The 13,664-nt window shown below is 43.9% G+C and overlaps 1 protein-coding gene across 4 annotated transcripts in view; it reads left to right on the forward strand.

Annotated features, from left to right (window-relative positions):
• The first annotated feature begins 666 nt into the window (after positions 1-666).
• Positions 667-13,664, forward strand: part of LOC141257723 (interferon-induced, double-stranded RNA-activated protein kinase-like) — a 153,963-nt gene continuing 140,965 nt past the window's right edge. For all 4 annotated transcript variants that reach the window (XM_073672617.1, XM_073672618.1, XM_073672619.1 and 1 more), the window contains exons 1-4: positions 667-821; positions 2,777-2,904; positions 6,998-7,112; positions 9,548-9,678. In XM_073672617.1, coding sequence (XP_073528718.1) covers positions 2,795-2,904; positions 6,998-7,112; positions 9,548-9,678 — 356 coding nt within the window. In that variant the 5' untranslated portion in view covers positions 667-821; positions 2,777-2,794. The remainder of the gene's footprint in view (positions 822-2,776; positions 2,905-6,997; positions 7,113-9,547; positions 9,679-13,664) is intronic.

Raw genomic sequence — 13,664 nt, forward strand, 5'->3', positions numbered from 1 at the left:
TAATAATAAAATAATAATAACTTTCTGCTAAGAGAGGATTCACATTAGGTAGGTTCCTGGTAATGAGAAACGTCTTACCGTGGCAACCAGGTACACATGAATTGGCCAATTAATGCGCTAAGATTTCTCAGTTATTTCTATATTCTAGAGCAGTAATGCAATTCAAATTTCATATTCCATGTTTGCATACTTAGCGTTACAGAGTGCTACTTTATTTGTTACCGGTAATTACAATCACAATGTCCTGTTCTTTGCCACCACCAAGAAAAAATAAATGACAGAAAAGGACGCTGGAAAAAAGTCCCCTATTTTTCCTGACTGTCCCGGAACTTCCTGGACAATCCTGATCGGCAGTGAAGCAGTCCTGCCATTCATGAGGTGCTGCAGCATCTGCATTTCAAGAATCATTGACTAATCGCTGACAAGACTAAGCTCGCACCAGTCTGGCTTGGATCGCTCTTCCACATATCAGAATGTCGCTCTTTGATTCCTGCCCATTTCTGTTATTCACTGAAACTCATTATCTGCTTCTAGCTCTTTCTATATCCTGCGTAAGAGAAACGAAACTGAATCCTGCTTGTAAGGGAGAAGTCACTGAACAGATGACGGTGAGGCTGGCTTCATCCTAATACCGCCCAATGTATGGGTGTCACACTCAGAATTAACTCCTAGAGTGCTGAACACCATACTCGCTGAATGCTGATTCACTCTTACATACTGGCAAGGAAAGGGTGCAAGGGGATGTGGCCTCCCTTTCCTTAAAATCCCTGTCTCTTGTACACTGTCCTGTGTAGAGCGTCTGCGGAGAGCACCGGAGACAGGTGAGACCTGACTGGGGCCAGTAATGGTCATATTATTTCCATATAAAACAATACAACATGTCCAGATATTGTGTAAACCGTCCGTAATGCAGCGCACAAATGTTAGTCATTGCCGTATTACACAGGCATTCTTGTGAGAGAAGGTTAAATAATAGTTTTTCCTGCCATACAACATTCAAAACAGGGTCCCCAAATAGACACAGGTCACTTACCTACTCCTCCAGCTACCGCCTGCCCCTCACTTCACTAAATCACTCATGTGCCCAGAGGTAGCTAGCCCGTAAATGTCAAGGGTGAAAAAATATTTGTACAATCAATGCAAATCTAGTACTTATTCCTTTAATATATGATTTGTGGGTGTCAAACTGGTGAATCTCCCACACAGAGATCTCATGCTTTGGGCATAGTATAAGAATCGGAATAACAAAACGTAAGAAGAAACCCCTCCCCGTGAAGACCCTCAGCCTGGCCCCCCTGTCCTATATACACCCTGCACTGTGCTCCATGACTCTTAGTGTTTCAGGTCACTAGCATATCTGCCTGTGTTAACACAAGTGATTTATTCCTCCTTGGCTAATAATTCCAAAAATTATAGGTGGAGTATTTCTACTTTGCTAAAAAATATGAATATATACGGTATATTTGTTATGGGTATTGTGACTAGCACAGTTAATAGTACTGTGGCTGATGTGGATTGGTATAGTAATAGTACACTGTGGCAGGCTGGCACTGTTATAGCACATTTTCGGATGGCATAGGCTGCTATAAGAGGAGCAGACCTACCCTCAGATGTAACTAATTGGCATTGGCGGAGTGGTGCACTAATGAAAGCTACCCAAGTAACATGGAATGCTTTTCTATTACGACCATTGCAATTTTCTTGGTTTCACTCCCACCTTTTCCCTACTCGTCACAAGCTAACTCTTTATCCTCATTCTGTCCCAGTTTATCAGTCACCCCTATTACTGGATGGAAATCACAGGTAACTACATAAAAACTAGACACAGGTCACTTACCCCCTCTCCTCCAGCTTCTGCCTCCCCCTCACGTCACCAAATCACATTACTAGTAATTTATCATCCATTGGATATATTTATCATCTGCAGTTCTTTTTAAGTCAGTTTTGCTAGAGCCAGCCTTTGGCATATTTCTTTAATTTTAACTCCACCTACCTACTAAAGTGAGAAAACAAGTCACATCCACAAATGAGTCTAAATCCTGGCCACTCCACGTTTTTCAAATCAATGTGCATGGTACAAATGGCTCTAAATTAAAATAGCTATAGTGAACCAGAAGATCCAAGGGAAGCATGTACCAGGCAGTGGTTGTATGATCTAAGGGAGGCATGTTGGACTCTGAAACACTACAGCGTTTCAGAGAAGAACATACTTTAAAAGCTACCCAGGACCAGGCCACACAGAAGACTAGGTCAGACAGTCAGGTCCTTTGTGGCTTCTCCCCACATGCTGCCCTGGATTGACAGGTCTCTGTCTATATGCGCACGTAGGGGGATGCCTGTCAATCCAGTGTGGGGGGGGGAGCCAACAGGCCAACACTTAGGACAGGTGTATAAGGATTTTATTATTTTATTCTTATTTTTACAGGTGGGCACAGTGGGAGAAGACTACTACTACCCTCATCATTGTCCCTGCTGGTGCTGAACGCAGTGCCGGCAATGAACCATGATGAGGGCAGCGTTCAGCACCCGGTGCTTGGGAACAGAGCTAACTGTACACTGATTCCCAGGCGGCGGTCAGTGTGACCCTGTGTGGCACACGGTTGACACACGTGTGACACACACGGACACACGGGACATGGATATCTCCGGTACCGTTTTTTCTGGTACCATAAATATATGGACATGTGAAATCGGCATTAGACATGGTGGTTTGAAGAATTTTGCTGCTCATTCTGCTCTTATTTTATACTGATTGTCAATTGTTTTCTTTTTACAGCCTTCTCATACGTCCACCATGGCAATGGAGAACTACAAAGGATCGCTAATGAACTTCTGTGCACAAAATAAAAAGCCACCACCTAAGTTTGACATTACTAAAGAAACTGGACCACCACATGATCGTGTGTAAGTTTGTAAGAATTCAGTTACAAGTGTTATTAATTAAGGGAATATTTGTAGAGGGATCAGCTACAAATTTAAAACCACTGGCAGATAGTTGCAAACTACCAACCTATTCTGCCCAGCAGCGGCTCAGCGATCACAGACCACTCCTGCCGGCAATCTGCGGCTTCACGTAAACAGAGCCGCTCTTCCTTGTGACGCTATTCACGACTCACAAACAAGCCATGAGGCTGTGTAGTCAAGAGATCAAGGGTCAGATACCAAGAAGGCTCGTCCTCAACAAAAGGGGTAAGGCAAAAGCATAGCTAGGTCACAGTCTGAGGTCAGAACTTCAGGAAGGTAGTGGATCAAGACAAAGGAGCTAGGCAAACAGATGGTCAGAGGCAAGGTCCAAGGTCAGGCATCAATAGATCAGAGACAGAACACTGAAGAACAAGGCAAACATACACTACTGAGCTAAGGCTACAACAGGCAGGAATCAGAGGCAGAAAGCCAGCTAAACAGCCAGGGAATAACTAAGAATAGGAGACGCCTGTAGGCAACCCAGCACGCCCTAGTCCTGATTGGGCGACTGGATTGTTACTCACAACACTTACAGCTCAGCACGCCCTAGACTCAGTTTGGACGGCTGAGCTGTCTATCACTATACTGACAGCTTAGCAAGCCCCAGCCCCAGATTGGACAGCTGATCTGCCACTCACCACATGAGTGGAGGAATCGTGACATTCCTCTGCTCTGTCGACGGGACATGATTGACTGACAGCTGGCTCCTTGCAGTTATGCAGTGGGAAGCTGGCTGTCAATCAACATGACATTGGCAGTCACGCCCCATCAACAAAACAGAGTGGAAGAGAAGTAATGGCTCTGTCGACGTGACCACCAGAATTCGCATAATTGCTGGCAGGAGCAGTCCGTGACCGCTCTGAGCAGGCAGAGATCGGTGTCGGGCACTTTAGGCAAGTAATTAGCAGTTACTTACCTGTAAGTTCTTAGGCCCATAAGAGAAAAATGAATTAGTTCCGAATAACCCCTCTAATTTTGGCCTTGTAGGCCCTAATACATAAGCTGCGATGCAACGTGTGTTCTGACATTTTTCTTCTATAGCCATTATATAGCAATTTGTCCTTCAGGAATACTTTTATGTAACATACAAGTGTACATCACTGAGTCTAGTGCACACATGACTTGTGTTTCACAGAAGTTTATAACATTGAGCCGTAAAAATAAAATGTTCAAATTTTTCCTACAAAAATGTTTTTCAGCCTCCAATTTTGCATTTTCCTAAGGGTAACGGGAGAAAGTGCACCATATATAGTGGCAGCATTCTGTAGGGGAGATATGTTTCACTGAGACTCTTGGCTTCAGTGATGTGAAACATGGAAGTTTCTCCTACACATTAGGTGCAGAGAGGGTTAATAGCCAGGTTTACAAGGGCATGCTTTACAGGTGGATGGCTAAGTGCTGGGAGGGACGCCATCCACCCTATCTCCTCTCCAGGGCGTGGTTTGGGGCTATAAAGAGCCAGCCTTTTGACTCAGGAGTTGGTCAGTGTCTGGAGAAAACCTGCTCCAGAGTGGAGCTTGCAGGTGTTGTGCTGAACCACATGTGATTTACCCTTAGTGGCCGGACCCCGTCCGATATATGGACTGTGCTGCATATTTGTATTTTTGTTTTTCCTTTATGCCGAATGGACTGTGTTTACTTTATGGACTCCAGGTCAGTTTATGACGCTTAATAAACTAACCCGAAATTTTAAAGAGACAGTGTTCTGTGTCTACCTTCGTATACAGCCAAGCAAGTCGCTTAACCACAATATATACCGTATATGTATATATATACATATATATATATATTTTTTTTTATTTATTTATTTATTTATTTTTATTTAATTTATTTTTTATTTTTTAAATATTTTTACAATTTTTTTACATTTTTTTTTTTTTTTACACTTTTTTACTTAGTCCCACTATGGGACTTTCATTTTCTGCAGTCTGATCACAGTTATAATGTATAGCAGTGCAGCATCACTGCTATACATTATAACCTGTCAGTGCTGCAGACAAAAGTTACTTTGATCATTCATTGCGCATGATCAAAGTAACTTGCTGGTGCCTGGTGACACGGATGTCATCATGACAACACCGGCTCACCATGGCAACGAAGTGAATTTGACATCTGATAATAATAAAAAAGAAAAGTTCACTGTATGCTGCTGGAACTTGAACTCAAAACTCTAGGTCTAGAAGCCAGTACACTTATCATTGAGCTATACACTCAGTTGATGAAACTTAGGCATTGTATTTGGTTATGTGATTTTCAGTACAAACCTGTCTGAAACTCATTGGGACTTTAACACAGACCTCCTCCAAGCCAAATTCAAATGATGTGTGACTTTTTACCCCTTGCGACCATGATCGTTATGCCCCTGCTACTATGACATGGTTGTCCACCTAAACTGACATCCCAAGCAAGTAGAGCACTTATTGGAGAAGCAGCCAAGAGGCCCATGGTCACTCTGGAGGAGCTGTAGAAATCCACAGCTTAGTTGGGAGAATCTGTCCACTGGACAACTATTATATATACGCCATATACGTCACAAAACAGGCATTTATGGAAGAGTGGCAAGAAGAAAGCCATTTTTGAAAACAAGCTATAAGAAGTCCTATTTGTAGTTTGCAAAAAGCTATGTAGGGGTCACAGCTAGCACGTGGAAGAAGGTGCTCTGGTCAGATGAGATCAAAGTAGAACTTTTTGGGCTAAATGCAAAACGCTATGTGTGGAAAAAAACTAACACTGCACATCACCCTGAAAACACCATCCCCACCATCAAACATGGTGGTGGTATCATTATGCTTTGGGGATGCTTTTCGTCAGTAGGAACAGGGAAGCTGGTCAGAGTTGATGGGAAGATGGATGGAGCTAAATACAGGGGAATCCTGGAGGAAAACCTGTTAGAAGCTGCAAAAGACTTGAGACTGGGGAGACGTAGGTACACCTTCCAGCAGGGCAGTGATCCTAAAACTACTACCAGAACTACAATGGAATGGTTTAGATCAAAGCATATTCATGTGTGTAAATGGCACAATCACAGTCCACACCTAAATACCATTTGGAATCTGTGGCAAGACTTGAAAATTGCTGCTTACTGACGCCTTCATCCGATCTCACTGAACTAGAGCTAGTTTGCAAAGAAGAATGAGCAAAAATTTCAGCCTCTACATGTGCAAAGCTGTTAGAGACATACCCCAAAAGACTTGCAGTAATAATAGCAGCCAAGGGTGGTCCTACAAAGTATTGACTCAGGGGGGCCGAATACAAATGCACATCACAATTTTCAGATTTATATTTTTAAAATATTTAGAAAACCATGAATATTTCCTTTACACTTGACAAATACTTGCTACTTTGTGTTGGTATATCATATAAAATTCCAGTAAAATACATTTAAGTTTGTGGGTGTAATGTGAAAAAATGTTGAAAAGTTCATGGGATATGAATATTTTTTTCAAGGCACTGTAATATTACATATGTGGCATAATACAAGACCCAGCAATGGGTTGTGTTTTTTTTTCTTTATTTGGCTCTCTTCTGTATGTAAGCCTCAATAATAGGGTCTTAATTATATAATTTTATGCAATATTATCCGCCCGTGCCACCTTCACTTTTCACTGGGCATTATTTTTAAAAACGCTGTTATGCCTTGATATTTCTGTTACATTCTTATTATGTTACATGCTCGCATTTCCCCTTTTAGAACACCCATTTTATGTGCACAGATTCTCTTATGAACACAGATGGTTGAGTGTTTTCTACTATAGCACAGGTTAGTTAATAGGAATCAGTGCACTAGAATTGACTTCACACCTGCACTGGGCACAAAAGGTTGACATTCTGAGGGGGGATCAAAAGAAAAAGTTTGTTGTTCTCCTTATTAATCATGGTAGCTCATGTGCGACATATACTCCTGCATGGCTATACAGTGGCATACATCAGAGAAATCCATTTGTCACTTATGTTGGGAAATCACTGCACAGCCTGTGTAAAGATATGTCTTGATGTCGGGTTTTATAAAAACATATCTCTTTTTCTTTTCGAGTTTTGTTTGTCAAGTTTCTATTGATGGCGAAATGGTTGGAGAAGCTGAAGGTAAAAGTAAGAAATTAGCAGAGAACCAAGCATCCAAAAAAGCTTTGCAAGCTGTTGGAAATCAAGTGAGTTTTCAGAGCTTTTCCTTCCTTCATTCACATTGCACAATATTCTGTTTAATGATCGTGCACATATGGACAATTGTAAAAAAATACTTATTACCGTATAATTTTTCTATCGAGGACTTCTTATCAGATCCAATCGATCAAAGTATCGATATCATGATATTTTTATAAAAAAGTATCGATTTATTCTTGAATTGTCCATTAAAACGAATGATTGCAGAAGTTACATAAAATAGTTAAATAGTTAGAGTGATTCTCCATTTGTCCATAATTAGCTTAATTGTCGAGAGTCACCCATCTTTCCCTGGGATCCTGGATGGTAGATTGCGTCTGTCTGTGTCCAGCACGTGTGTCAGGATGACACCATGTGTCCGGGTAAAGGACGTGTCTCCTTGGGCCTACATCAGCAGCTGTTTTCTTCACACATAGATTCTCGTCCTGTGTCTTGTGAAATGGCAAGAGCCCCCCCTGTCTCTAACATGAGATTATATAGGCCGGTCATATAGCATCTGCATATGGCACTGAACTAAAAATACACAAATAGCGCATGTCATCTAGAAACCATAGCACAATGGCTGATGCAACCTTATGCAATGTATGGTACAGAATTCAGAACTAAGAATAAAATGAATATCTGTAATTAATATTTAACAACAATACATGGTTGAAATGCAGAATGTATACAAAAAAAGAGGGTTTGTGGAAAGCCTTGGAGATTGCTTTGTTGCCCAGTCCCAATTATATTGGCCTAATTACTGAATTTTGTCTTTTTACTGCATGCTATCTTTTTTTAATATACTTTTGCATTAAAACACAAATATTTTTTTTCTCCCCCCAGAAGCACGAGAGCTTAAAGGGATTGTTTGGTCAGCGTTTCAGAGAAGAACATACTTTAAAAGCCACCCAGGACCAGACAGTCAGGTCCCTTGCGGCTTCTCCCCACATGCTGCCCTGGATTGACAGGTCTCTGTCTATATGTGCACGTAGGGAGATGCCTGTCAATCCTGTGCAGTGGGCGGGGAGAAGTCAACAGGGACCCGCCTCTCTGACTTAGTGTACAGTGCAGCTCGGTCCCCAGCGACTTTTAGAGTGTGTTTTTGTCTAAAACGCTGCAGCGTTTCACAGTTCAACATACCTGGCTGTGATCATACAGCTAGTGCCTGATACCTACCGCCCCTGGATATCCCTGATACATGCTACCCCCACTAATCATGAGAACGGAATTATCGTGTCCCCTGTTTGAATGAAGCTGAGGTCAAGCATGTGCACTTTATCACCACCCAAAGTCTATGAGTGAAACGTTGTATTCTGCTATCTCCTTTCGAAGAAGCTGCAGTGCCTGTGCTTCAGCACTAATCAATTCAAAAAAGTGACCTGTGCATAGATGATAGGTTTAGAAGTAAGAGAACCCCCTTATGCACATTGTAAGGGCTCTTTCACATGTCCAGGTGTCCTGTACGTGTGGTGACAGTTTCCACACGTACCGGAGACACTGACACACGCAGACCCATTCGAATGAATGGGTCTGTGCACATGTCAGTGTGTTTCCACGGACCGTGTGCTCCACACGCTGACATGTCAGTTTTTTAACCGCTGCATGGGCCGCAAAATGTCCCACAGTGATGGCATCTGTGTGTCATCAGTGTGACACAGACCGGCGCCTGGGAATCAGTGTACAATTAGCGCTGTTCCCAAGCACCGGGTGCTGAACATTGCCCTCATCATGGTTCCCTGCCGGCACTGCGATCAGCACCAGCAGGAACCATGATGAGGGTAGTAGTAGTCTACTCCTGCAGTGTCCACCTGTAAAAATAAGAATAAAATAAAAAATCCATATACTCACCTAAGTGTCCCCCACTGTAATCTATGCAACCGATCAGCAGAGAAGCCAGGGAAAATGAGCACATCCAGTGAACGGGGCCCGGAGCTGAGCTCAGGAGTGGTGTCCTGTCACTCACTGAGCGCAGCTCCGGAGCTGCTCCAGCCTGTTCATTCTCCCCGGAGTCATCGGTCGGAGGATTACAGCGGGGGATACTTAGGACAGGTATATAAGGATTTTATTATTTTATTCTTATTTTTACAGGTGGACACAGCGGGAGAAGACTACTACTATCCTCATCATTGTCCCTGCTGGTGCTGATCACAGCGCTGGCAGGGAACCATGATGAGGGCAGCGTTCAGCACCCGGAGCTTGGGAACAGCACTAACTGCAGCGCTGATTCCCAGGTGGCGGTCCGTATGACCCTGTGTGGCACACGGTTGACACACGTGTGACACACACAGACACACGGGACATGGATATCTCTGGTACTGTTTTTTCCGGTACCAGAAATATATGGACGTGTGAAACCGGCCTTAGACATGGTGGTTTGAAGAATTTTGCTGCTCATTCTGCTCTTATTTTATACTGATTGTCAATTGTTTTCTTTTTACAGCCTTCTCATACTTCCACCATGGTAATGGAGGAGAACTACAAAGGATCGCTAATGGAATTCTGTGCACAAAATAAAAAGCCACCACCTAAATTTGACATTACTAAAGAATCTGGACCACCATATGATCGTGTGTAAGTTTCGAAGAATTCAGTTACAAGTGTTATTATTTAAGGGAATATTTGCAGAGGGATCAGGTGCAAATTTAAAACCACTAGCTTATAGGGGTTATCCAGGACTATTTTATTTTTTCCTCATGGGGCTAAGAACTGACAGGCACATAGTTGCTAACTACCAACCTATTCTGCCCAGCAGCGGCTCAGAGAGATCACAGACCATTCCTGCCGGCCATCTGCTGCTTCACGTCAACAGAGCAGCTCTTCCTTGTGACGCTATTCACGACTCACAAACAAGCCATGAGGCTGTGTAGTCAAGAGATCAAGGGTCAGATGCCAAGAAGGCTCGTCCTCAACAAAAGGGGTAAGGAAAAAGCGTAGTTAGGTCACAGTCTGAGGTCAGAATTTCAGGAAGGTAGTGGATCAAGACAAAGGAGCTAGGCAAACGGATGGTCAGAGGCAAGGTCCAAAGTCAGGCATCAATAGATCAGAGACAGAACACTGAAGAACAAGGCAAACAACACACTACTGAGCTAAGGCTATAACAGGCAGGAATCAGAGGCAGAAAGCCAGCTAAACAACCAGGGAATAACTAAGAACAGGAGATGCCTGTAGGAAATCCAGCACGTCCCGGTCCTGATTGGGCGACTGGACTGTTACAACACTTACAGCTCAGCACGCCCTAGACTCAGTTTGGACGGCTGAGCTGTCTATCACTATACTGACAGCTTAGCAAGCCCCAGCCCCAGATTGGACAGCTGAGCTGCCACTCATCACATGAGTGGAGGAATCGTGACATTCCTCTGCACTGTCGACGGGGCATGATTGCCAATGTCATGCTGATTGACAGCTGGCTCCTTGCAGTTATGCAGTGGGAAGCTGGCTGTCAATCAACATGACATTGGCAGTCACGCCCCATCAACAAAACAGAGTGGAAGAGAAGTAACGGCTCTGTCGTTTTGACCACCAGAAGTCGCATAATTGCTGGCAGGAGCAGTCTGTGACCGCTCTGAGCAGGCAGAGATCGGTGTCAGGCACTTTAGGCAAGTAATTAGCAGCTACTTACCTGTAAGTTCTTAGGCCCATAAGAAAAAAATGAATTAGTCCCAAATAACCCCTCTAATTTTGGCCTTGTAGGCCCTAATTCATAAGCTGCGATGCAATGCTTGTTCTGACATTTTTTTTCTATAGTCATTATATAGCAATTTGTGCTTCAGGAATACTTTTATGTAACATACAAGTGTACATCACTGAGTCTAGTGCACACATGACTTGTGTTTCACAGAAGTTTATAACATTGAGCCGTAAAAATAAAATGTTCAAATTTTTTCCTAAGGGTAACAGGAGAAATTGCACCATACATATAGTGACAAAGTCACTGGCAGCATACTGTAGGGGAGATATATTTCACTGAGACTATTGGCTTCAGTGATGTGAAACATGGAAGTTTCTCCTGCACATTAGGTGCAGAGAGGGTTAATAGCCAGGTTTACAAGGGCATGCTTTACAGGTGGATGGCTAAGTGCTGGGAGGGACGCCATCCACCCTATCTCCTCTCCAGGGCGTGGTTTGGGGCTATAAAGAGCCAGCCTTTTGACTCAGGAGTTGGTCAGTGTCTGAAGAAAACCTGCTCCAGAGTGGAGCTTGCAGGTGTTGTGCTGAACCACGGGTGATTTACCCTGAGTGGCCGGACCCCGTCCGATATACGGACTGTGCTGCATATTTGTATTTTTGTTTTTCCTTTATGCCGAATGGGCTGTGTTTACTTTATGGGCTCCAAGTTAGTTTATGACGCTTAATAAACGAACCCGAAAATTTAAAGAGACAGTGTTCTGTGTCTACCTCCGTATACAGCCGCAAGTCGCTTAACCACAATATATACCGTATATATATATATTTTTTTTTTTCTTTCTTTAATTTTTTTTTTTTTTTTTAAATATTTTTACAACTTTTTTTAAAAAAATTTTTACACTTTTTTACTTAGTCCTAATATGGGACTTTCACTTTCTGCAGTCTGATCGCAGTTATAATGTATAGCAGTGCAGCATCACTGCTATACATTATAACCTGTCAGTGCTGCAGACAAAAGTTACTTTGATCATTCATTGCGCATGATCAAAGTAACTTGCTGGTGCCTGGTGATACGTCATGACAACACCGACTCACCATGGCAACGAAGTGACTTTGACATCTGACTTTGACATTTGTTAATAATAAAAAAGAAAAGTTCACTGTATGCTGCTGGGACTTGAACTCAAAACTCTAGGTCTAGAAGCCAGTACACTTACCATTGAGCTATACACTCAGTTGATGAAACTTAGGCATTGTATTTGGTTATGTGATTTTCAGTACAAACCTGTCTGAAACTCATTGGGACTTTAACACAGACCTCCTCCAAGCCAAATTCAAACGATGTGTGACTTTGTACCCCTTGCGACTGACTCGCCCCTAGGGGCCTGTGGCTGATCGCCGGGTTATCACGGTGGCTGGCCCAGGGCGGTCAGTGCACAAAAGGGGTATCAACTATTAGTAAAAGTTCAGAGAGTTCGTGATGCCACCTGTGGTGTCTGGTGAAGGTCACCAGTGCTGCAACAGTCCTCTGAGGCCGGTGTCAAGGCAGTTAAAGATGGTACAGCTCCCCACAGGCGGAGCGGGCCTCAGGGCAGTATAGAACGATGCAGGTTGTGCTGGGCGTTGTGGTGCAGGGAGTGAACGATGGCGCAGCAGAAGTAACGGACAGAGACAGGGGTTTGCTTCATTACCTTTTACTGGTACAGCTGTTAGGTACGGTCCAGGGCACTCCAGGTGAAGGTTGCACTTTTGGACTTCTCCCCAGGGAGCGGGTATAAGGCCTCCTGTTCCGTGTCTGTCTCTGTGTATGCTCCTGGCCAGCCTGCAACTGGGCCTAGCTTATGTGTCCTGCTTTTACTTAACCTGTTGCTCTGAAGTAGGACCTCTGGTTGGTAACCACTTTCCCTGGACGTCGTGGCCTTCGTGGTTCCTGGTCCTGTGAGTCTAGCTTCAGGTTTGCCAGGGACTTGTAGTCCTCCTGTGATTCCGGTTGTTCTTACTGGATGTGATGGATCCCTGTAGGCGTGGACCCGGTGTCCGGTAAATATAACGGGGTAAGCTTACTGAGCTCCTCTGCCCCCTTGGTTTCACTCTCCTTTTCTCCTCGCCATCGGCCACGCTCGGAGCCTTCACTTCAAGGCAGTTGGCGTGCTGCGTCTTCACCGCTCTCTGAGCGTCGGCACGCTCTCAGACACCCTCTGTCTGACTGCTCAGCTCTGAGCACTAATCCGTTCTGCACTGCCTGGCTCCACCTTCCCTGTATATATCCCTATCAGGGCTCCCTCTGCTGGTATGAGGTGGAAGGTGGAGGTGTATGAATGTAGTGAGGGCCTCTTGTGGAGAAATCCAGCCGTGCACCCTTCTGGGTTCTGTGGCACCAATGCGCAGCAGGGCGCCACATTCCCCCCTAGTAAAACTCAGTACTCCCGGACTGAAGCAATTTTCAAAACAGGTTAACAATTATAACTCTTCCCTTTATGGGAGGCACTTTGCTTGAACGTTGCATAATAAAACATTATAAATAATACATATATATACAATAAGCAACCTCAGAATTTAAGTCTGTTCCGGTGAGGTCCCCTGACAGGGTGTCCATCTCACGGATAAAGTACAAGGTAGCTTGAGGGACCTGTCCAAAGCAAACCCTCAACGTAGGCAATGGGGTGGCTGCAGGGCATGGCGATCCTGAGTTGGACCTTCACTTCGGCCACGCCAGACAGGTTTTTGTTCTGAGGTCACCTAAAGGGGCACTCCAGGGAGTGCAATTATTTACAGCATACAGTTTTTGGGCTGCACACAGTCCTCAGCCACAAAGTTCTTTATGTACCCTCAAGGGTAACAAGATGCAAAGTTAAGTGTCCATATCACTTAAATTGTCCATTAGCAAGGCAAAAACACATATCAATAATTAAATACACGAAAATTACACACAA

This window comes from Phyllobates terribilis, unplaced genomic scaffold, assembly GCF_046119375.1.
Source record: "Phyllobates terribilis strain yellow unplaced genomic scaffold, ASM4611937v1 Scaffold_3__8_contigs__length_932513732, whole genome shotgun sequence".
Classification (NCBI taxonomy): Eukaryota; Metazoa; Chordata; class Amphibia; order Anura; family Dendrobatidae; genus Phyllobates; species Phyllobates terribilis.